Source organism: Rhinatrema bivittatum, chromosome 4 (genome assembly GCF_901001135.1).
Source record: "Rhinatrema bivittatum chromosome 4, aRhiBiv1.1, whole genome shotgun sequence".
Lineage (NCBI taxonomy): Eukaryota > Metazoa > Chordata > Amphibia > Gymnophiona > Rhinatrematidae > Rhinatrema > Rhinatrema bivittatum.
Genome location: NC_042618.1, coordinates 435,525,188 through 435,549,235, shown reverse-complemented (window position 1 = coordinate 435,549,235; position 24,048 = coordinate 435,525,188). Strand labels below are relative to the sequence as shown.

Genomic DNA, 24,048 nt, shown 5'->3' with positions numbered 1-24,048 from the left:
CACCCCCATAATCCCTTCACTCACCCTCCTTCACGCCCTTCCCCTGCCCACAATCCTCTCATTCACCCCATGATCTCCTCACTGACCCTCCTATCGGGGAAGAGGATGGTGGCCTTGCAGCACCCATAGGCCGCATCCTCCTCCTCTGTTGCTGGGGTCCGAGTCGAGCTTTGAGCCATTTGGGTTATTATGCATGAGGTTCAAAGTGCGACTCAAGCCTCACAGTGGAGAAGGAGACCACCAAATCGCCTTCTCTTTCCTGACAGGAGGGTGAGTGAGCGGATCAGGGCAGTGGCAGCAGCAAGGGTGGATGGGCACCAGAAGGGAATCAGTGCGCCATTCCACTGCCACCAATGCTGCTTCTTTACTGGGGGTGGGCCAAGACAGGCCAGAAGAGGAGGAATGCGCCACCGCCACCAATGCCAGCTTTCTTCCAGGTACAACCCAGCCCCTGATCTCCTGCAGCAATTTGACCAGGACTAACCAATGCCATGGGAAGGGCCAAAGTTTGCAGCCTTTACTATAGCATCACTGGACACCGAGGACCCTGGTCATGGGTGCTTGTGAAATACTGAACAGCACACAGAAGCTTTCTTCTAAGGAAATTTTATGTCATCATACAATGATTTACTATAATTTTGTAGTACAGAATAAAATAAAATATTTAAATAGTAGCTGATTATTTAAACAATTGCTTAGAACAGGGAACATGAAAACAGTTTCACTTACTGCAGCTATAAAAAGCAGCCTAGATACATTAAAACAATTCATTAAATGCTCTAACTGTACCTATGATGAGCAGGCAATATTATTTAATTATCTGTATGACTGTGTCACCTCCCCCTGTACATGACAAATAACTGGAAAACCTACTGTTGTGCTCATAATTCCCGTGCCATGTGTTCGAATGGAATTCGCAATGTGTCGGATATTGATAGTGTTCAAATGCTTGTTATTGCTTGTTCTCTCAATGAAGATCTACAAAACAAACCGGACAACAAAGTTCATTCATACATCAATGCCATCGAACAAAAAAGTATGTGTGTATTTGTTAGAGAATATAAACACCACCTCACCTGGTTATTGAGATTATAGAGGTATCGGGATACAAATACATGAATATTTCTCATGATTTCCAATACATCCAATCCCTGAAACAACAGGAGCTATTTAGCTTTTTATGGTTTTATTCGAGCTTGACAATTTAACAGCCTCCCATAAGTCAGCTCTATATTGGCAAAGCAATTTTAAAGTCCATTTGACCTAAGATATTCCCTTGTTCTTTACCCAAGGTATCTCAAACTTATCCTAGTGACAGCACAGACAGTCAGGTTTTCAGGATATCTATCATGAATGTTTATTTTCTTAAGTCATTTATATGCCACAATATCAAAAGATTCATTGCAGCTTACCAAAAATGAAAATGAAAACAGTCAAAATAATCAAAGGTAGATAAAATAAAAATATAATTAAAACAAAATAATTAAAACCTGAAACAAGACAAAATATATAAAACAAAAAAAACCAAACCTGCCCGGTACATCTCTAGATGCTAGGAATGTGCAGCGTTTTTTTTCATTTCATTTTTAGTGCACCTAGTTTTGCATTAGTGTGCACTAACTAACAAACAAAAACATCCTAAAAATTGGGGGGGGAAAAAAAAAAAAGTGAAAAAAAAATTTTTTGGCTGCATACCCCTTCTCAAATAAGGTCTCAACTTCTTTTTAAAGGTTTTAAAGCATGCTTCCATGTGTAGTGTCTCTGGAAGGCTATTCCAGACAAGTGTATTAGGTACTGATAACCTCTCTTGAATGAGGTTTCACTTGACGAAAAGAAGGCATATCCAACAGACATTTGCCTGCTGATCTTAATCATCTCTGTGGCCTACAGAATTTCAATAGTGAACTGATTACCAAAGGAACTTCATTATTAAGGGCTTTATGAATAAGTGTTCATGCCTTAAAAGTTATTCTGAACTCAATTGGTAGCCAGCGGAAAGCATATAGAACTGGTGAGATCTGGATGTATCGACAAGTCCCAGTTAATATTCTTATGACTGAATTTTGGATGACCTGAAGCAAACAAAACGCTTATTTGTTTGCCAGTAAACCCAAACAGATTATATTGCAATAATCTAAGGCCATTAGTACCAATGCTTGCAGTACAGATTGGAAATATCAAAGAATGGCTTTAACCTATGTAACACCTTAATTTAAAAAATAAGATCTTCACCAGAGCTTGTGTGTCATGTGCACAAAACAAAAAATGTGCATATATTGAAGTATATTAATTTATGTCATACAAATTCATTGTAGAGATCCTGAAAACCTGACTAGCTGTGGGGACACAAGGACAGGTTTAGAAAGCCCCGTCTTAATCCTTAACTACTAAGTCACTGGAACAACAGTCACTAATAATACTGAGAAAATATATTCAGACCGGTTTCATTCAACAACGATTGTTACATATCACTAGAAATGAATATCATGTATATAGTGTTGTGATTCTTCTAGGTCTATGCAAAGCAAAGAAAGATAAACCAAAGCATAAAACAGAACCATGTGTTCAAATTGGGTCAACGCAATGGAAGGACAATAGAGAACATACAAAAACCAACATATTAACATAATACATACATCTAAGTGTATTGTGCAGATCACTTTTACCATGATTATTTGTTAAGCAAATTGAATATAACTAAACATAAAATTTTCTTTGGTAGAATCTAAATATTCATGAAACTTCACACAAGAATTTATAAACTTTCACAAAATCACTTTTTGTGATTAACTATGCTACATTAAAAGCAATACACATACAGCAATGCCAATATATTAGTGAGCAATGACCTCACACACAGGCATCACACATACGCATCACACACCTGTTCTAAAGTCTGACTTGGCAGGTGTGCCTCTGTCATAATTAAGCCATAACGCTGAGTTGCTAGGTTCCTCATTTCACTGTATGTGGCCCAGTCATGAAGAGCTACTGTTGTAAGGTTGTAGAATGTCTTGTCTAGGTAGTGTGTCACATAAGCTACGTAAATAAACCAACAAAAAAGAAAAACAATGACTTAACCCAAAACATTCTACATTCAATGTACAGTATACAAGAACCAAAAAATTAAAAAGCTTCATTGCAACAGAACAATGAGAGTCTTATTGGTCGATTTTAAGTGAATAGGGATAGGAGAGAAGGCATAAGTGTCAAGGTGAAAAAACAGAAACCTAGTACATGATGGTAGATAAAGACTATGGAGAATCCACATGTTCACCTTTATAGACCCTTCCTCTCTCCCTCTAAGATTCCCTATGCTTGCCCCATGTTTTCTTGAATTCTGATACTGTCCTCATCTCCACCACCTCATTGGGAGGCTATTACATGTTTCCATCACCTTTTCTTTCTGTAAAGAAATAGCAAAGTTGTTTACCTGAAACATGTGCTCTCCATGGATAGCAGTACAATCAGTTACATAAATGTGTGGCGTCACCTGACGGTGCCAGTGTGGGACAAAAGAAAAAAAAAAAAAAAACAAATCACACCTCTCCAAGCTCTAAAGGTCAGAAAAACCTTTCAAATCATGTGTGGGTGTTCCCATGCTGCTACTTCAGATTCTTCGTCTAGATGTTCAACTTCTGGGAGACTGGTGGGATTGTGTGGCTGATTGTACTGCTGTCCACAGATAACACCTGTTTCATGTAAGCAACTTCATGTTCTCTGTGGTCAAGCAGATATAACTACCAAACAAATGGAGGCTCCCAAGTTTAAAAGCCATTTTAAATGATTTGGGGATCTGCATGCATGGTTCAAATAAACTAGTAGAGAAGTTGAAGTTATTTCTTTAATAATCTTTATAGAATTAGTCACTGAAGTTTACATCAATTCTAGAAACTTGGTTTGTACAGTTGTGTTTTTTGAATGCATGAAAGGTAGCCCAAGTTGCAGCTTTAGAAATTTCTAGCAAAGAGGCCCTCTACAATGCTTTCACTCTTGTATCATGAGTCTTAACTGCATTAATGATGCCTTAGAACAGCAAAGAGATAATCAACACAGGTTTTCCTAATTTTATAGCAAATGAGATAAATTGTGATGATTTCCTTATTTCTGGAAAAGAGAATAAAACTCTTCTGTAGTCCAGAGTGTACAATAACTGATGAGTATGGTTTTGGGAAAGATTTGTGTGTAGAATGTTATTAATGCTGGAAGTTCATTTATTCTTTGTGGTGAGGTAATAGCCACACAGAATATCATGTCAGCCATTTGAGATCTACTTTATCAGTTCAGAAGATAGGTTAATAAGCTGTGATAAAACTACATTGAGATCCCATTGAGGAAGTGGAGATTCTACCAGAGGTCTACGATGGCATACACCCCACTCCATCCTATTTATCACTGGGTTCTATGAGATACTGCTACCGTCAATTTGTTGATAGGCTGCAAAGCACTCAAGTGGACTCTAATTGAACTGAAGGCCTGAATCCATTAAATTGAAAGAGATACTAGAGAAGAAAAGGTATGGAGAAGAGAAAGGGTCAATATTTTTCAATAAAAAAATTTTCAAATAAAAAATGATGATTTTAAATTGTATGAACATCTTGTGGAAGGTTTCCTTGCTGCGAGAATATCCTCTATTACTCTTTCTGCTTATGGAAAGTTCATTACTACTTTTCTCTCAATATCCACACTGTCAGGCACAGTGACTGCAGATTTAGATGAAATGATCCCTGGAATTGTGTGTGAAGATCTAAAATTTTTAGTAGATTTTATTTATTTGTGTTTTTATATACCAAAGTTTAGCAATGGCCTTCACTCCAGTTTACAGGTATAACAGTTTACATGAAAGATCAACAGTTTACATTAATAACTGTAGGAGGTGGCGCAGGCCTACACTCCGAAATACAAGTAAAAACAGGTTTACAAGAACAGACAAAGGATTACATTAGTAACTGTGGGAGGGGTTATAACGGGAAAATATACGAACAGTCATACTATGTACATTAATACTGAAGGGGTATGTCATGGTAATTATGTCATCTAGTTTTAGTGGTTTCATGGCGCAGTAATGTCTCATATTGAATATATTTTACAAGTGAGTAACAGCAAATGGTAGTAATAGGCTCAACTGGTTATGATGCTAGGAATAAAGGTTGGGAAGAGTTGGTAGGTAATAAAGTGCTTAGCGTTGATTATTTTTCTTGGGTAGGGTAGAGTAATAGTTTATCCTATCCCTTCTTTGTAGGCTTGTTTGAATAGCCAGGTTTTGAGTAGTTTTCTAAATATTTTGTGTTCTGTAGTCTTAGGCTTTCCGGTAGGGTGCTCCAGAGGCAAGGTCCAGCTATTGATATTGCTCTTTTTCTTACGGTAGTGAGTTTGGCGGTGGTGACTGATGGGATGTCTAGCTGTGCTTTGTTTGTTGATCTAGTGCTGTGTTGAGTATTGTGTTTTTGTATAATGCTGTTTAGGCAGGCGCTTTCACTGTTGTGTATTGCATTGTGAAAGATGGTTAGTATTTTGTATTCGATTCTTTTTTCTACGGGTAGCCAATGTAGTCCTTTTAAAACAGGGGTGATGTGGTCCGGTTTTTTGCGGCCTGTGAGGATTCTGGCGGTGGCATGCTGTACAATTTGGAGTGGTTGAGTAGTTGATTTAGGTAGGCCTATCAGGAGTGAGTTGCAATAATCAAAGCGTGTAAATATCAGGGATTGGAGAATGGTTCTGAATTCGGGTTGGTTCAGAAGTAGTTTTAGGTGTTTGAGAATTAGTAATTTGTGGAAACCTTCTTTGATTTTCATTGCAATGTGCTTTTTGAAATTCAGTTCTGGGTCAATCCACATTCCTAGATCTTTCACGTTTTCTTTTAGCTTGATGAAAGCGTTGTCAATTTGGATTGCATGATTCTGGTGATCTCTGGAGTTTTTTCTTTCAAGTAGTATACATTCAGTTTTCATCTGATTTAGCATGTTTATGGTATTGAGGTAGGTGGCAGAGAGTTTCATTGCATTCGAGGGTGTTTGTTACAGGTATGATTAGTTGGATATCGTCGGCGTACATGAAAAGTATGCGATGCCGAGACTCAAGAGTAGCTGACAATGGCAGGAGGTATATATTGAACAGTGTGGCTGAAAGGGCAGATCCTTGTGGGACTCCAGTTTCTAGTGGGATAACTTCTGAGGTGTGGTTGTTGATATTTACCTTGAATGATCTGTTTTGGAGGAAGGAGGTAAACCAGTCTAGTGTTTTACCTGATAGACCGATTTCAGCTAGTCTGGAGATTAGACTTTTATGTTCGATTGTGTCGAAAGTGGCAGAGAGGTCTAGTAGGATGAGGATGTATCATTGACCACTGTCGAAACCCCTTATGATTGTGTTTGATAGATTGAGGAGTAAGGTTTCTGTACTATGATTTTTTCTAAATCCATGTTGGGTGGGGTGTAGGATGTTGTTCGTTTCAAGATGATCGAGTTGTTTAAGGGCTGCCTTTTCCGTTAGCTTGGCGAGGAGAGGTATGTTTGAGATTGGGCAGGAGTTGTTAAGTTCATCGGGATTGAGGTTCTTTTTTTTTTTTATTTGAGTTTAATTGTGGCTATTGAAGGGGGCGCCTATGCCAGTTTAAGAAGCCACGAAAACCAAATCTGTCACAGCCAGAATGGAGTTATTAAGATCATGTATCCCACCTTAACTATTGTTTGGAAACGAGCGAAATTGGTAGAAAAGTATGCATTATGTATGTCTTTCAATGTATTTAAAATGTATCCAAAGCTATAGTTATATTGCTGGCCTCTTGAAACAAAACAGTGGAAGCTTGTGGTTCTAAGGAGATATGAAGAGGTCTACTTCTGGTGTTCCCCAATGAGCAAATTCGTCTTAAACTGTTGGATGAAGGGAGCATTTGTGAGGCTGTAGGTAACTACTTAGTCTGTCCAAGATGACCTTGCCCTTTCTGGGAAGGCAGATTGCTCATAAGTCGATATTTCATGAAAGAGCCTACTTCCAGAGATTCAATGTTTCCTTGCAGAAAACTCTGGAACGTATTCCCCCTTGTTTATGTAATACACAACTATCTGGCTGTATGTTTGGATTTGAACAGTTGAGTTCATTTTGCATTTCCTGAAGAAGTGTATGGCCTTGAAAACACTCTCAGTTCTTGAACTTTCCAAATTCCTTGTGAACATATAGGGGTATATTTTCAAAACAGCGCGCAGGCGTACAAGTGCGCGACCTACCCGGCACACACACATGTATGCCCGATTGTATAACTTGCATGCGCAAGTTATAAAATCAGGGGTCGGCGAGCTCAAGGAGGTGCACAATTGTGCACGCGACAAGCCACGCTGCCTTCCCCTGTTCCCTATCCCCCCACCCCACCTTCCCTTCCCCTACCTCCCCCCACCTTTTTCTTCTGGGTTTTTGTTTTAGAACTTACTTCAGCCCTGGGGCTGAAGTAAGTTGCGCATGCCGGCCAACTGCCAGTGCGCGATCCCCAGCACAGCAGCCAAGCGCAGGCCTCTGGCCACGCCCCTGTCCCCAGACCACCCATTTTTGCAAGCCCTGGGATGCTTTACGCGCATCGCCAGGACTTTTGAAAATAGGCTCAGCACGCGCAACCCTTTGAAAATCCGGCCCATACTGTTTAGATGAGCTCCCCAGCTCTGGGAAGATGCATTTATTTATTGAAAACATGTGTTACCCGCCCTTCCTATGTTCAGGGCAAGGTACAAAAGATACATACATAACTGTTAATACATAAATGTGTACATAAAACAAGCATCTATCGAGTTTGTGGAGCTACAAAACAGATCTTTCCGGACTTTTGTGGAACCATCCAACACTATAAAGATTTTGTTAGAAATTGGTCTATCACAATTTTCTTTGATAAAGGATATGATAATTAGTTCCATTGCCTTTCAGGTACCACTAAGTTGTTCAAATGTAGTCTTATGTTTGGAACTACATATCTGTGGCTGCCATATGAACCAACATTTTCATGAAAAAACAATCTTAAAGGAATGTCTGGATCCCTTTCGTCAGGGCTTAACTTGTAGGCAAAAAAAGTGAAACAGTGGAGCAGGTGTAAGGAAGGGGAGAAGCCAGGTATGAACTCTTTCCTACATACACAAACACACACATTTATTTATTTAAATTCTTTTAATATACCGATGCTCAAGACAGAGCAGCAAGTTACAGCAGAACCAGGGGAAAACCATTTAACTAGAAGAAAGAAAGTTACAATAAGCAGGGTGTACAATTCAGGACAGTTAAGAGAGAAAGAATTAGTTTAACATAACGCAACAAGGAGTATGCAAAATAGCAAAAAACAATTGATTAGCATGGGGTGCTGATTTAGCAGCTGATTTAAATAAGCAGTTTGAACATAACAGTTCCTTAGGATAAGGGGCAGAGGAGACATCAGAAGGGGGCGAGGGAGGACAGGGGCCAGAACGGGGCAGGGGAAGTGGATTATAGGGTCCAGGCGAGGAGGAAAGGTGATAAGGGAGAGGTGTGGGAGTCAATGCTAGTTAGGAAGTGACACTTCAGGGGAAGGCTTGAGAAAACAGCCAAGTTTTCAGTTTCTTTCTAAAGGAGAGATGGCATTGTTCCTAGCATAAATCCGAGGGTAGTGAATTTATTTTATTTATTTGAATTTTTTCTATACCGGCATTCGCGAAGGGAATCGCATCATGCCGGTTTACAATTAACAAGGAGTGACAACAATAAAATAATAAAACATTAACAAGTGCTAAAAGAGAAGAAAAAAGTTGCAGTTACAATAAAACAGGGACATAATACAACTTGGAACAGAGGAAGAGGCGATAGTAATTTAACAGTGGAAAATAAATGGGTATTCCATTGATGTGAATTCACTATCAATTCCATTGATAGTGAATTCCATTGATGTGGTCCAGCGGTGGACAGTGCTCATTTTTGAATGGAGTTGTGAATGGAGGATTTGTTTGAGGGAGCCTGGAGAGATCCTCTGTATGCGGATCTGATCGGTCTTGTGGAAGAATGGAGTTCGAGTGGGATAATGAGTTGGAGTGAGGATTGATGATATATGGTTTTGTGGATGATGGTCAAGGTCTTGAACAGTATTCTGTAGTGGATGGGTAGCCAGTGTAGGTTTTTAAGTATCGGTGTGATGTGGTCCTTACGACGAGAATTTGTAAGGATCCTGGCTTGCATATACTATATGCAAAAACACCAAAGGAGTGGAGTAGCAGCCTAGTAGTTAGAGCTTGGGGAAACCAGAGTTTAAATCCCACTGTCGCTCCTTGTGACCTTAGGCAAGTCACTTTACCCTCCGTTGCCTCAGGTACAAAATTAGATTGTAAGCCCTGTGGGGATAGGGAAATACCTATAGTACCTGAATGTAATCTGCTTTGATGTACACTTTGAAGTGCCGAAAAGCGGAATATAAAAATCTAAATAAATAAAATAGAGGATGATAGATGCACTAGCCAAAAAGCATTTCCAAGTGGCAATGCTGCAATCAAGAATAGCAATGTACCAACTGCAAATGGTACAATATCTGTACAATATCATTCAAAAAATGGAGTCTCAAATGCAAGGTAATATATCTGTATTTTTTTTCTTTCCACGTCATTATTACTTTCTTTTAAGGCAAGATGCCATTTTAAGTAATGGGAAGAATGTTTTTTGGATTTTGATCATTCTGATGATATTTCCGAATTAACTTCCCGTGTTTTTTCACAGTTGTTTCACAAGATTTGGCTTCCCTTTTAGAAGATGTAGTGTTCTGAAGCCTCACTTTCATGTCCTTGAGCATGATTTCGTTTGGGGACATTCTGGCACACAAGCTACAATTAGAAGGATCGTAGGAAGAACAGACACAAACTATATACTTTGGGGTGGATTTTAAAAGGGTTATGCGCGTAAATCCTCAGGAACCGCTCCTGCCCCCGCCGAGCCTATTTTGCATAGGCCCGGCAACGCGCGCAAGCCCCGGGACGCACATATGTCCCGGGGCAGGGGCAGGACCAAGGCATCCAGCGCAGCAGCCGTGTCGGGGGATCGTGTGATGGCAGCCGGCTGGCAGGCGTAAATAACAAAATAAAGGTGGGGGGAGGGAACGGGGAAAGCCATCGGGGCTCCCCTAGGGCTCGGCGCACGCAAGGTGCACTATTGTGCACCCCCTTGCACGTGCCAACCCCGGATTTTATAACATGCACGTGGCTGCACGCGTATGTTATAAAATTGGGCGTACATTTGTGCGTGCCGGGTAGCACGCACAAATGTAGGCCGCGCGTGCAGGTTTTAAAATCTGCCCCAGTGTGATCATCTTGACTTGCCATTTTTTTGTGGCAACTTTCAGTTTTTTAAATGGCACCTTACCAGACAAAAAAAAAAAGCTTTCAAAGTGAACAGATAACTTTGAAAAGAAAAGAAAAAAAAAGTGTTTGCGAAAAATCATGTCAGCTGCTAAAACTAGAGAAAGACTAAATCCTGCTGAGTGGTATTGCAGTTAGAAAAAAATCTGAGGTAGCTTGTGTGTCGGCAGCAAAGCAGGAACACCTGTTCACGCTCTGAAAGGTTTTTCTAGAACCTACAGAGCTTGGAGAGTGGTTTTTTTGCCCTCCCCCCCCCCACACTGGGCACCATCAGATGACCTGGCTCATTTATGTGGCTGTTGTACACAAAAATTCTTAGATTACTCCCGAGTACTCTCCCTCATCCCATGACCCATCATTCTAGCGCATTCTTTCCATTGAAAGAGACCTGCCCCCTGTGCATTATTTATTTTTATTTATTAGCTTTTTATACCGACATTCGTAGGCACATCATGCCGGTTCACATATAACTGAAAGAGGAAAATACAAAAAACAGGGCAGGGAGAGGGGAGCAGTGAGGGAGCTTGGAGGTATTTAAATGTCTCTATCATATTTCCTTTCCCTCTTTTCCTCCAGGATATGTATGTTAAGATCTTTAAGTCAGTCCCCATATGATTTACTATGAAGACTGATGTCTATTTTAATAGCTGCTATTTGGATGATTCGGTTTATATCCTTTTGAAGGTGCAGTCTCCAGAACTGTACACAGTACTCCATATGAGGTCGCACCAGGGACTTAAGGTGAAATTAGGATTTACATGATAATTTCCTTTACTTCACTTTTGCTACACCATTCAAGAACATATTGGTTCTACCCTCATCCAGCAGCTGAAGGCAGAGATTTTCTTTTTGTGATTACCAGATAAATATTGCACCCAAGCGTACTTATCACACCATCTCTAAAGAAGGCTTGGTTTGTTTTGTTTTTTTTATTTTAGGAGGAAAAGACTTCAGATGCCAAGCCAGTGAAATTCACAAACTTGGTGACTGAACAAAATCATGAGTCAGAAAAACCTTTTTTGCATGTATGTGAAGAAATCCTGCTCAAATAAGACTAAAAAATTTTTTTATAAAAAAAGTTTTTAAAAAAAAAATACTTCAAAAATAGACCTGGAAGCATTTATATCAATTCAAGGCTTGCATCACAAATTAGCTCAAAGAAAACTAAGCTTCTGAGTCAGCTTGAAATTTCTACAAAAGTACTTCCTAAATGGACCTGGAAACATTTATATCAGTTCAATGTTTGCATCAAAAATTGCTAAAAGGAAAAAAAAAAAAGTATTTAGCTTGTAAGACGACTTAGGTTTGATTCAATGTCCTTCCCAAGTTAAAACTCTTTTCTATTAAACACTCCAAGGCACTCCAAACACTCTGACCTGGCCAGTATTTCACCTGAAACAGCTGCATCAGGGAGTTAACTTCCAAACATCTTTGTTGTACTGCACGGAAGACATTTGCCACAAAAAAAAGTATCATTTGTTTTATGAGTGACACACAGTCAAGTTTGGAGTGTTTATATTTGATAAATTATTCAATGTTGATTTTTTGAAAAAATTTTATATTTGAAAAACAGGAAATCAAAGCAGCAAAATGGCGTTTGAACATTGTTACATTACATCAAGATAGAATTAGCCCTTGTACTACAGACTCCTTATTAAACCTTAGAAAAGACGCCCAACATGACAGACGGCATCTCTGAAATGCGTCTTACTGAAATGATTGATACTAAGAAAACTGTTTTCAAAGTCAAATCTTTTAATGTTATCTGTTCTAAAGCTTCAAACAGAGCCTTTGTTAAGGCATGTAAAATTAAATGTAAGATCCATTGTGGTACTATAGGCCTTAGTGACGAATGAAGACATTTAACCCCCTGGAGAAAACGCAAAGCACCTTATGGGAAGGTATTTATAAACCCTTTACTCTTCCCCTAAAACAAATTGCTGCTACTTGGACCTTAAAAAAGGTTCACTGCTAACCTTTTATCAAGAACCTATTGCAAAAAGGATAGAATATCTCCTAATTGCGAATGCCAAGGAGAGCAATCAATCTGTCTACAATAGGCCTCAAAAGTACACCAGACCCTCACATAAGCCAGCGAAGTGAATTTTTTTTTTTTTTTTAAGAGTTTAATATCAATCTGATAACAGATGGTGAGGAACCCTTTACTAGCTTTGCCTTCTCAAGAGCCATGCTGTAAGACTTCAGAGAAGGGCCATCCATTACAACTGGTCCCTGATGAAAGAGCCTCCTGATTTCTAGTAGAGATAATGAGCTGTCTACTACCAGGCTGCATAGATCTGCATATCAAAGCCTTTCAGAGCAATCTGGTGCCACTATAATCACTAGGCTCTCTCCTCTATTTTCTTTATTATGTGGCCTACCAATGCCCATGGAAGATCATCATACATTAAAATCTCTCCTGGCCACTTCTGCACCAACACATCTATTGCCTTACTGCTGTACTCTCTTCACTGACTGTAAAGCCTCCTTGCTTTTGCATTCTGGCAGGGCTATTAAATCCATCTGAGGATTTCCCCACTTTTGTACTCTGTTGGTAAGCCTCTTGGCAAAGCTCCCACTCTTATGGGTCTATAATGTTTCCGCTCAGGAAATCCGCTTGGATATTTTCCTACCCCACAATATATAGTTGGGGGGGGGGGGGGTTTGAAGCAGACTCTCAGCCCAAGCAAATAGAAGATGTCTCCTCTGAAGTCCCTTTTTGTTTTTGTAAGCCACTACTGTAGCACTGTCTGTCAGGACTCTCACTGCCTTCCCTTTGATGTGACTCTGAAAATAAAGTAATACTAATCTTATTGCTCTCGTCTCTAACCAGTTTATTGATCACAACCTCTCGATGTCCACTGTCTCAGAGTATACTGATTTTAGCAATGATCCCCTCCAACCTATCAGGCTGGCATCTATTAAAATCCAATCCTGGCATTCCAATGACATTCCCTTTTGCAAGTTTTCAATGTTGGACCACAAATGTAGGCTCTCCCTTGTCTCTGCTGGTAAAGGAAGAACCACATTGTAGGTTTGCTTTTGGGATTTCCACCCTTTAGCAGGGATAGTTGCAGTGGCCTCATGTGCATTCTTGTCCATGGGATCACATCTAAGGTGGAAAAGATGCCCATGCCGATGGTGCTTGCTCCCTTGAAAATTGCTCCATCTGAGCAATTTAAGATCCTTTGAATTAAGAATACCAAACCTTTTCTGGCACTGAATAAAGCTCCCAAATGCTCTATATCTCTTGAAAAGGTTGCAAATGACTTTTTCCAAAATTGATTATCCATCCCAACCTGTTGCTCAGACACCTTCCAAATAAATTTTACTCTAGATCAATCGTTCAAATACAGATGGACCATGATCCCTTTTCTTCTGAAAAATGCTGCTGCCACAATCATTACTTTTGTAAAGGTTCTCTGAGCCATTGCTAACCCGAAAGGTAGTACCTTGAACTGGTAGAGCTGCTGTAGTATCCCAAAACAAAGCTTTCCCTCATTGGAATATGGAAGTATGCTTCTTTCAAATCCAGAGACGTTAGATATTCTCCCTTCCTAACTAAGGATATTATTTATCGCAGAGTTTCCATACAAAAACAAGGTACATGTAAACTTTGGTTTACCCCTTTTAGATCTAAAATTGGTTGGAAAGTACTGCACTTTGTGGGGATAACAAAATAAATTGAACATCCTTTTTGCTGTTCACTGACTGGTACTGTGTATTTGGTTTGCAACATTACTAATTTGTTTAAGTTGAATGAATTGCTGCCAGTTTGTCTGGAGATGAGCACATGACAAAATATTCTCTTACCAAGCATTTCAAATCTGGGGAATATCCATTCTGAATTATATCCAGGACCCAATGGTTTGTTGTGTTATGGATCCATTCTTTGAAGACTCCCTGTAGTCTGCCCCCTTTGAGTCTCACTGTGCAGACTGAAACGATGTTGAAGGTTTTGCCAAGTCTGGCCGTGACCTTCTTGCCCCACAAAAGGACTGCAATCTTCCCTTTCCTGATGAAGCTTGTGCCAGAAACTGTCTGCCAGGCTGATACTTTCTGACATCATTAAACCGGATCCATCCTCTTGAAGCAGATAATTTGATCTAAATCTATCTTTTGGTAATCTTTGAGGCTTTGACTCACCTACATTCCTGACTAATCTATCAAGTTCTTCACAAAACAGATATTTGTCCCTGAAAGGTAAACTGCCTAGACGAGATTTAGACCAGATATCTGCTATCCATTGGTGAAGCCAAAGTAGTCTTCAGCTCCCACAGACAGTGCTACTGATCTAGCAGATACACTAATGAGATCATATAAACTATCTGATAATTATGCTGTGGTAGATTCCAATCTTGCTTGAATCCTCCTCTGTCAGTTGCTGAATCCAGTACAACAGAGCTCTAACTACATAGCTGGCCCAAAATTGCTGCTTGTAGTATAAATGTTTGCAGAAAACATGTTTTAAAATCAATTCTATCTTTTTATCCTGCGGATCCTTTAAGGCAGCTCCACCTTCCACAGGAATCGTAGTCTTTCTTGTAACAGATGCCACCACTGAATCCACCGTTGGTTGCTGAAACAAACACTCCTGACACTCCACAGACAAAGAATATGCTTTATTAAAAATTCTTAAGTGCCAATATCCAGACTGGAGTTTCCCCACTCTGAGACAACCATTATCTCTATTTCAGAATATAATGGGACAGTAGTGGCTGCCTTACAGGTACCATTTAAAATTGGGTCTCAATTTGGAGTTTTCTCTATCTTACCTTCTGAAAGCCTTAAGGCTGAAGTGACCCAAGATATTAGCGTGGACATCTCATCAATGTGAAGTCTAAATTCCTCTTCTTCCCTTCCAGAATATAACTCTTTCTGCACAGTCCTCAAGAAAGGAATATGTATTGAAGTCGCAATAATTAAATCTGCATGGTCCGTAATTATCTTCCTTTTTTGCTTGCCATGCAACTGTAGGAGAAGAGCATGACCGTGGAAAAAAAAAAAAATCACCAGTGACACTCTTTGCTTGAAGAGCCTGGTGAAGAAATTTAAAAAATTCTGGCAAATATTTGGGTTTGAAGAACCAACCCCTTCCTGTGTGGGGCTCAGCTCAAAGTTTCCCTCCAGTAACAACTTTGGGAGTTCCTGGAGAAAGACAGCACTTCCCTTCAGAGTACTTGAATTAGTTCGTGGCAACTTCAAAATGGCCACCACATCTTTTTCAACGGCTGAAAATTATGCTTTGTTGGCCGTTACACATGAAATTGTACCAGCTGTCTTTTTGTGGAGATCCCAACTCGACAGAACCTTCCTTCGGTGGGGTGATAAATATTAAAAGAATCCCCCAAGTCCATGATACTATGGCAGGCAGAGCACAAAGCGCCATTAGCGGTTGAGGAATGCTTGTTCCCACAGGAGGTGCAGCAGCTTTTTTTTCTGCCATGTACTAATGGCTCCCAGTGGCACAGTGCTAATGAATTATGCCATTTAAATATTTGTGCTTAAGAGCTAATCAGGAACTCACCCTAACCCAGACAAAGAAAAAGGTAAGCCCAAAGCCTTCTTCCCTAGCAGGGGTGCTTACTTAAAAATGGCATCAGAAGCTCCCTGAGAGCTATCAGGCTTGCTGTCTCAGTTGGGCTTGCTTCACTGCAGGAGCTTGCCACAATTTAAGACAGCCTTCTAGAGTTAGTAAAGAAGCTATACCCTTCTAAATTTCACCCTTAATACAAACAAAATATTCAGGGTGTGCCTTGTCCACAATTGTCCATCTAGTAGCCAGAGGCAGAGAACACTGGCTATACCTGGTTCCAGGTATGATGTACATACAGATGATATTACCAAAAAAGGAAAAACAACTGCCTCCAACCGCTGGATTAGGGATAGGACTCATATGTACTTGAATGGTGGAGCACAAGAATAAGGAAATAGGCATTGCCTTCTTTTTCCTGCTAGCTATTCCTCTCCCTATGCAGCCAAGCATCTTTCTTGCTTTTCCAGTGCCTTATCTACTTGTTTGGCCACCTTATGATCATCAGATACGATCACTCCCAGATCAGATATGATCGCTCTTGTTTTGTGTGCAGAACTTTTTAACCCCCTATAATGTACTGCACCCTTGGATTTTCACAACACAAATGACTCTGCTTTTTTTTTGCATTAAATTTTAGCTTCCAGACTCCAGACTGTTCCTCAAGCTTCACTAGATCCCTCCCTCAGGTTGTACATCTTCCAGGGTTTCTGACCTCTTGCAGGATTTTGGTCTTATCCATTTAAAGTCTAACCTTTCCTCCTGATAACCCTTCCACAATATCGCTAATGAAAATGTTGAACATGAACGGATTGAAGACTGACCCCCGATCCCTGTGGTACATGACTGGTAACCCCCTCCCTCCATGCTCTTTTCTTGGGTGAATTCCATTTACCACTACTTTTGTGTGGCTGATTTAGGGAAAGATTGCAGGGCAATAACTGGCTGCGTAACAGTTTAAGGATTAAAATGAAAAGGTTCGGGGGTAGAAAGATCTGACTCCTGAGGGGAAGACAAAGGAAAAACAAAAACAAGACACACTAGAAAACAGATGAACCTGAAACAAAATGAAAATAAGTGAACAACTAAATTAAATACCTTTGATGTCAATGAATCTGTTGAAAAATCGAATAGGCTTCAAGGAGAAAAAATGCGCTAGGTCCTTCATGCCAACCTTGAAGGGATTCCTCTCATCTAGTTTTAAATGGGTGTGTACAGAGAGCCGTAAATCCTTCTCAATTTCTTTGCACAACTTGTCCAGCAGGTGCTGTTTAAGAAGAGTGAAAAATCACACTTCATTTTACATCGCATTTATACAGCGCTCTTAAAATTGCTGTCTTCTTTATATAAACGACAATGATGGTGATGGCTCTCAAAACATCTACTTTTAGGGTTCTACTTAACTTGGTTGATCTTCTTGAAGGCAATTTTCAAAGACATTTCCACAGGTAAGAGTATTTTGCACACAGAAATGGGCTCACCCCCTCTCTATGCTTAAAAGTCTGCCGAACAGTGCCAGTACTTTTACTTGCAGACAGAGGAGCTCCTGGGGTTGGAGTTGGGAAGGGTTTAGTGCATCCATGCGTACTTTTGCTGGAGAGAAGTGCCCATACAAATAGCAAGTGCAGGTCTGTGTACAGTCTCTGACCCAATTTTCAAAGGGCAAGATTTCCCTTTGAATTGACCTTCTGCAGGTAGAAAGTACCTGCAGACTTTACACTTCCGCACAATATGAAGGTGTTCCCCTTAAATGTTCCTTCTAGGTACAGAGTGATTTTTAGAAGCTTGGAATAAAAACTATTATAATATTTTGTTTTTAGATTGCCTTCCCAATTTTAGCTCAAGGCGGTTTACTATATTTTCTCAGGTAAGACATGTCTACCCCTGGATGAATAAGAACAAAACAGCTTGCAAATGGACTTTTGACACATCAAGTGACTTCAGAGAATGAAAAAAGTGGACAAATTTAATACTGTTTGATCTATTAAATGAACTGTAAAAAAATCCAAGAAGTTAGATAATAGTGTCATTTTAAGGCATGTGTGCATGCCATATGAAACATTTTCCACCTATTACAGACTGCTAGTAATATAGTAGGTTTTTTTTGTTTTGTTTTTTTACACAATAGTTTGAAAATTAAAAAGATCAGTTTCAAGTGTGGAGCTGTACTCTTTATCAAAAATGCTTGGTAGTGGATTTTCTACTTCTCTAAAATGCTGAGAAGTATACTGCAAATGCAAAAGCAGTCCTAAAAGGTCAAATAGGTCTTTGTACTACATCACCCACCTTCCCTTTCCTTGGAATTGAAAAGTTTAACGATACACTCTGTCATTATTATAATTACCTCATTCAAGACCCGCATGATTTCGTTGTCATAGCAGTCCAAAAGGACATCATAAGACTCCAGATGTCTTGCATACATCAATCCTGGTACACAGTTCTGCAAAGCACTGAACATATACTGAAATACAAAATGGAAAATTTAAAAAGCAATCTCCATGTGTGCTCTGAAAATCAAACAGATAAGCTTATTCAATGCTAATGGAAACATAAATCTGATTACAGGTGTAGGAGCTCAGATTCCTATGAACAATCGTTGAATGAGAAACTGAGAATTTCTAATTAACAACGTCATCATTGAAACGCATTGAAACGCACAGCCATATTAAATGTACTAACATTTGATACGCAATGGCATGCACTACGCACTTACGTACTGACATTCAGTGAAACGCACTACCATTTTGTAATAATATTTTGTACTGTATTAATAAGATTGCTGCTATAAAATGTCCATCATATCATGTCTGTTAAATGACGTGTGCAATGGTCTGATTATAAGCTACACCTACTTGAAAGAATGTATAAAAGTCTACTCCCCACGGGGAGTGGCATGCAGTTTGTTCTAAGCCTTTGTCTTAGCTGCATCTTGCTGGCAATAAAAGTCTATCCTTATGGATCAGTTGTCTGGACCTCTTTCCTGACTCATTACTGACGGTTACACAGGCACATTTCTATTCTCTTCACCTGGAACACCTGTTGGGGTAAATGCTTATGAAATAACTACACACACTGGGTTTGAGTTTCAAAGGTTCTGTCTCATTCCACACCTAAAGGGAAAACGACTTGCACCACCGACAGTAAGCAAGGATATGTATCCCAGGAAAACACAATGGATGCTCCAGGGTGATTTACTGTTGAAAAACTTCTCCTGCAGAAAAACACTTGCTTAATTCCTCATTACCAATATACATGCTTATTTGTGGTCACACAAATAGAAGAAAGTCAGCCCCCTATACAAAGATAAGATGTGCCATGCTGGGTCAGACCAAGGTCCATCAAGCTCAGCATCCAGTTTCAGAGAGAGCCAATCTGGGTTACAAGTACCTAACAGAGCCCAGAGAGTAGACTCATTTCTTGTTGCTTACTCTCAGGTATACGCTGTGGCTTTCCCAAGTCTACCTGCTACTAATGATTTATGAACTTTTCTTCCAGGAACTTATTTATTTATTTTTGACTTTTATATACCAATCTTCTTGCATTCGATACAAATCAAACCGGTTTACAGTGAAACAAAAAAAGGCTTGCCCTTGAGCAATTACATAGAACAAGAAACATCTAAAAACAACTTTGATTAACATCTCAAAAAACCAACTTTGAGTAACAAGGAATATGCGTTAAATAATAGTGAGAGCAAGATTAGAGTGATAAAGCACTAAGGAAAGAAACTAGGCATTGGATAGTCTAAAACAGTTTGGGTAGGTTGCCAGGGGGGAGAAACGGAATGAAGGAGAGCAACGAGCTTGAAAAGAAGGAGACGTGAAAAAGGCCGGACCAGCAGGGATCAATGGTCCTTGACCAGGGAAACAGGGTGAGAAAATGAAAAGGAGAGTGGGTCTGAGAGCAAAATTACAACAGGATATACTTAAGAGGGGAAAGTGGAAGAGACTGTGTAGGCTGAGAAGAGAAAGTAGTTGGTTAACAAGAGGGCTCTGGAAATGCTAGGCTGAATAGCCATGTTTTGAGTTTTTTCTTGAAAGAGATTGGACTTATCCAACCCTCTTTTAAAAATCAGCTAATCTAGATGTCTTGCCCATCTCCTCTAGCAACAAGCTGCATAGCTTGATTGTGCATTGAGTAAAAAAATACTCTTTTTAAATCTGCTGACCTGCTAGTTTCATGGAGTGCCCCTTGGTCTTCATATTATTTGAAAGGGTAAATAACCACTCCCTACTTAACTGGTCCACCTCACACAAGACTTTATAAACCTCTATCATATCCCCCCTTAGTCATCTGTTCTCCAGTATGAAGAGTCCTAGTCTGTTTAGCCTCTTTTTATAATGGCGCCATTCCATCCCCTTTATCATTTTGTTGCATTCCTCTGTATATTTTCTAGTTAAAGTGCATTGCTGCTTAAAATCGATATTATCCAACATCTCCAGAACAGGACTGACACAGGAAACTGGTACTTGTAACAATTGTTTCTGACTGGATTTCTTTTTCCTTTGAAGATTGTCAAATTAGAGAACACAACTGTGTTCTCTAATTTGACAATCTCTAATTTAAGCACAGGGAGGTTGTGAGCAAGTCACAACCTCCCTGTGCTTAATCTTACCTAATAAGCTTCCAGGCTGAAAGCTTCTCTATGGACATTACCATCACCACTTAAGATACAGCTTATTGGTTTTCTTGTCTCAACATTATGTATTTGCTGTGATTTTATAATTGTGTATGTGAAATTGTAACCCGTCCCAAACTATTCGGAGGGCAAGAACTATAAATACGTTTAAATAAAATAAACGGTGAGGCATGCAGGGGCAGCAGCATACAAACAAGTTGCTGTTACTGTCAGGGTTACGTACTAGTAAGTGCTTAATGGATAATAAAATAGCTTAGATCAGCTATTTAGACAGAAATTTCTCATTGAAAAAGCACCATAATTATTGGTTGCAGAACACTTGAAAAAGAAATTGATGGCAGCTAAAGACTGCAAAAGCCCCATCTAGTTTTATTTCCCCTTGGCTCCCCCCACTGCAAAGAATCATCCAATACTATTTTTGCTTCCACCTCCATTTGCTCCATGTATAATCCACTACCCTATTTGCGAAGAAATGTTTTCTTGAATTTCCACCCCTCCACTTCCACCTCTGATTCTAGAAGTTTCCTTCCTCTGAAAAACATTAAGTTTTGAGGTATCTGAATGTCCATTTTCAGTCAGATTTAAGCAATTAAAAACAATCCTTAGCCCACATTTCTTGCACAAGGAGTTTTCAAAATTATCAACTTGCCAGCTTCCTTGGTTTACTGTTTCCTCTCAGTGTTTTGTTTTTATTCCCAGGTCTGTTTTTTGTTGCTATATAGTTTCAATATTTTGATATCTGAAACAAAGTGTGAATGTGCATAATGGTCCCACCTCCTACTGAAAATCTCCTTCGAGTCCATGCCTGCTCTCCATGTATTAGTGTGATGCCTGCCCAGGAGTCCAATAAGGATTAGCATACTGGCTCCCTCATTTACTAAGAGTTATTACAGAAGGAATGGTTAAGGAGGAAGAGCTTTCAAAAATAATAAATGCCAGTGTCACCTCAGGGATGAAATCTAAATCAAAACAAGAAAAGGGGAGCTTAATGAATTTAATTCAACAGAATTATCTTACAAAAAAAAATGTACTGGACTGCTTTAGAGTGACATCCGAACTGTTGCTGTATCCATGTTTTCTGGACTCTTCTGGAAAGTCTGGCTGATGCCTTTCAGGCTCAAAAAGTGACTGTGTTTCTACCAGAGCACTTTAGTCCTTGTACAATGCCATGCATACAGTTCACTTGGCTGCATCCTATATTTCCTTTGTCTCTTCCTTCATTGATTAAATGAAGTACTCTCAAACCCGAACACAGCTCTCCGCTCTTGGAAAGCCATCACAGATTCCATAGCCGACAAGCTATGTCCGCTAGCAACCAAAAAATCACTCCCAAACGCCTCCAAAAGACAACCATGGTTCACGGAAGAACTAAGAAAGCTAAAACAAAATCTAAGACAGAAAGAGAGCGACTGGCGCAAATCCCCAAGCACCAATACACGATCCATCTACAAAGCCACCCTCCATCAATACAAGTCAACTACCTCTAAATCCAAAAGGGACTACTATGCATCCAAGATTCACCACTTAATCTTCGACGCAAAAGCCCTCTTCGCCTATGTCTCCAATCTCACCCAAATCATCCCACAGGAGATTCCCAACGACCTAGCACAACCCAAAGCTGAAGAACTTGCTCTTCATTTTCACAACAAAGTCAACAGCCTTCTAACTCATCTGCCTTCTAATCCCACCGACCCTGCTCTTTACCAGTCTCTTCAACAATCATCCCTCAACAACAATGGTCTGGAAACACTTGAACCCATCTCTATCTTAGAGATACAAACTCTTATAAGAAGAATGAAACCTTCCTCCCATCCTTTGGATACTATCCCCACCAAACTGCTCCTGGCCATCCCTGACTCCATCGCTAAAACCTTGTCGGACATCATAAACTGCTCACTCTCCCAAGGACTATATCCTGACGACCTCAAATTGGCCTCCATCAAACCTCTACTCAAGAAACCCAACTTGGATCCTAAAGACCCCAACAACTTCCGTCCTATCGCCAATCTCCCATTCATAGCCAAGATTCTAGAAAAAGTTGTCAATACTCAACTCTCCGAATACATAGAAGAAAACAAAATCCTATTCCAATCACAATACGGATTTCGCAAGTCACTGAACACAGAATCCCTCCTCATCTCCATGTCTGACTTCATATTAATGGGCCTTGACAAAGGCCAATCCTTCCTCTTAATTCTACTGGACCTATCAGCCGCCTTTGATACGGTCAATCATTCCATTCTCACTTCCATTCTGGCTTCTATAGGTATCTCAGGCACAGCTCTCTCATGGTTTAAATCTTTTCTCTCCAACAGAGGCTTCAAGGTTAAGATACAGAACAAAGAATCTTCACGAATGGACGCATCCATAGGTGTCCCCCAGGGCTCCTCACTGTCACCTACACTCTTTAACATTTATCTTTTACCTATCTGCCAACTCCTCTCCAACCTTAACCTCAAACATTTCCTCTACGCCGACGACATCCAGATCGTGATACCCATTAAAGAATCTTACACAAAAACATTGGTTCACTGGGAAAACTGTCTCTTCGAAATTAAACATCTCCTGGCTAACCTAAACCTAGTTTTAAACTCCTCTAAAACAGAACTGCTTCTCATCTCCCCAGATAATAATTCCATCTCTAATCCTCCAACTATCCCAACTACTACACAGGTGAGAGATCTAGGAGTATTAATTGATAACCGGATGAACCTTAAAGCTTACATCAACAGAACCACCAAGGACTGTTTCCACAAACTCCAAGTTCTGAAAAGAATTAGACCACTCTTCCACACTCAGGACTTCAGAACCATTCTACAAGCTATCATTTTTTCTAAGATCGATTACTGTAACTCTATCCTTCTGGGCCTACCTTCCTCCTATACTAGACCCCTCCAGATGTTACAAAACGCTGCGGCAAGATTACTGACAAACTCCAGGAGGAGGGACCATATATCTCCAATCCTAAAAGATCTCCACTGGTTGCCTGTTCACTTTAGAATCCTCTACAAATCTCTTTCCATAATATACAAAACCATCCATCAACACACCCCACTCGACTTACAAGTCCCATTCCAAATTTATAACTCCTCCAGACCAACAAGAGACACACTTAGAGGATCTCTTCAAGTGCCCCCAGCCAAAACTACCAAACACATTACCTTGAGAGATCGGGCCTTTTCAACAGCCGGCCCCCTTCTATGGAACTCCATCCCACCGGACCTTAGACAGGAGCCCAGCCTCCCAACCTTCAGGAAGAGACTTAAGACCTGGCTGTTTAAAAAAGCTTTCCCGGACACCGATTAATTCTATTCAGCCAGATTCTACCACTTCCACATGTAAAAATGTTATTACTAATGTAAATACCTATACCTAATGTTATTCTCTTTCTTTTCTTCTCTCCTCCCAGTTCTATTACCTTGTTATTTGTAACTGCTTCCTTCTACACAAATAGGTTATTGAATTGTTTACTGTACACCCCTGTTATATGTAAACCGGCATGATGTGTTTGCAACATGAATGCCGGT

At 39.9% G+C, this 24,048-nt stretch overlaps 1 protein-coding gene across 4 annotated transcripts in view; it reads right to left on the bottom strand.

The window, feature by feature from the left end:
• WASHC4 (WASH complex subunit 4) overlaps nucleotides 1–24,048 on the bottom strand; it is a 158,785-nt gene that overhangs the window by 27,886 nt on the left and 106,851 nt on the right. For 3 of the 4 annotated variants that reach the window (XM_029601529.1, XM_029601530.1, XM_029601531.1), the window contains 5 exons: nucleotides 18,227–18,343; nucleotides 16,981–17,149; nucleotides 2,885–3,039; nucleotides 1,077–1,151; nucleotides 874–978 (listed from right to left, as the gene is read on the bottom strand). In XM_029601529.1, coding sequence (XP_029457389.1) covers nucleotides 874–978; nucleotides 1,077–1,151; nucleotides 2,885–3,039; nucleotides 16,981–17,149; nucleotides 18,227–18,343 — 621 coding nt within the window. The remainder of the gene's footprint in view (nucleotides 1–873; nucleotides 979–1,076; nucleotides 1,152–2,884; nucleotides 3,040–16,980; nucleotides 17,150–18,226; nucleotides 18,344–24,048) is intronic. The other variant, XM_029601532.1, reaches the window with a different exon arrangement.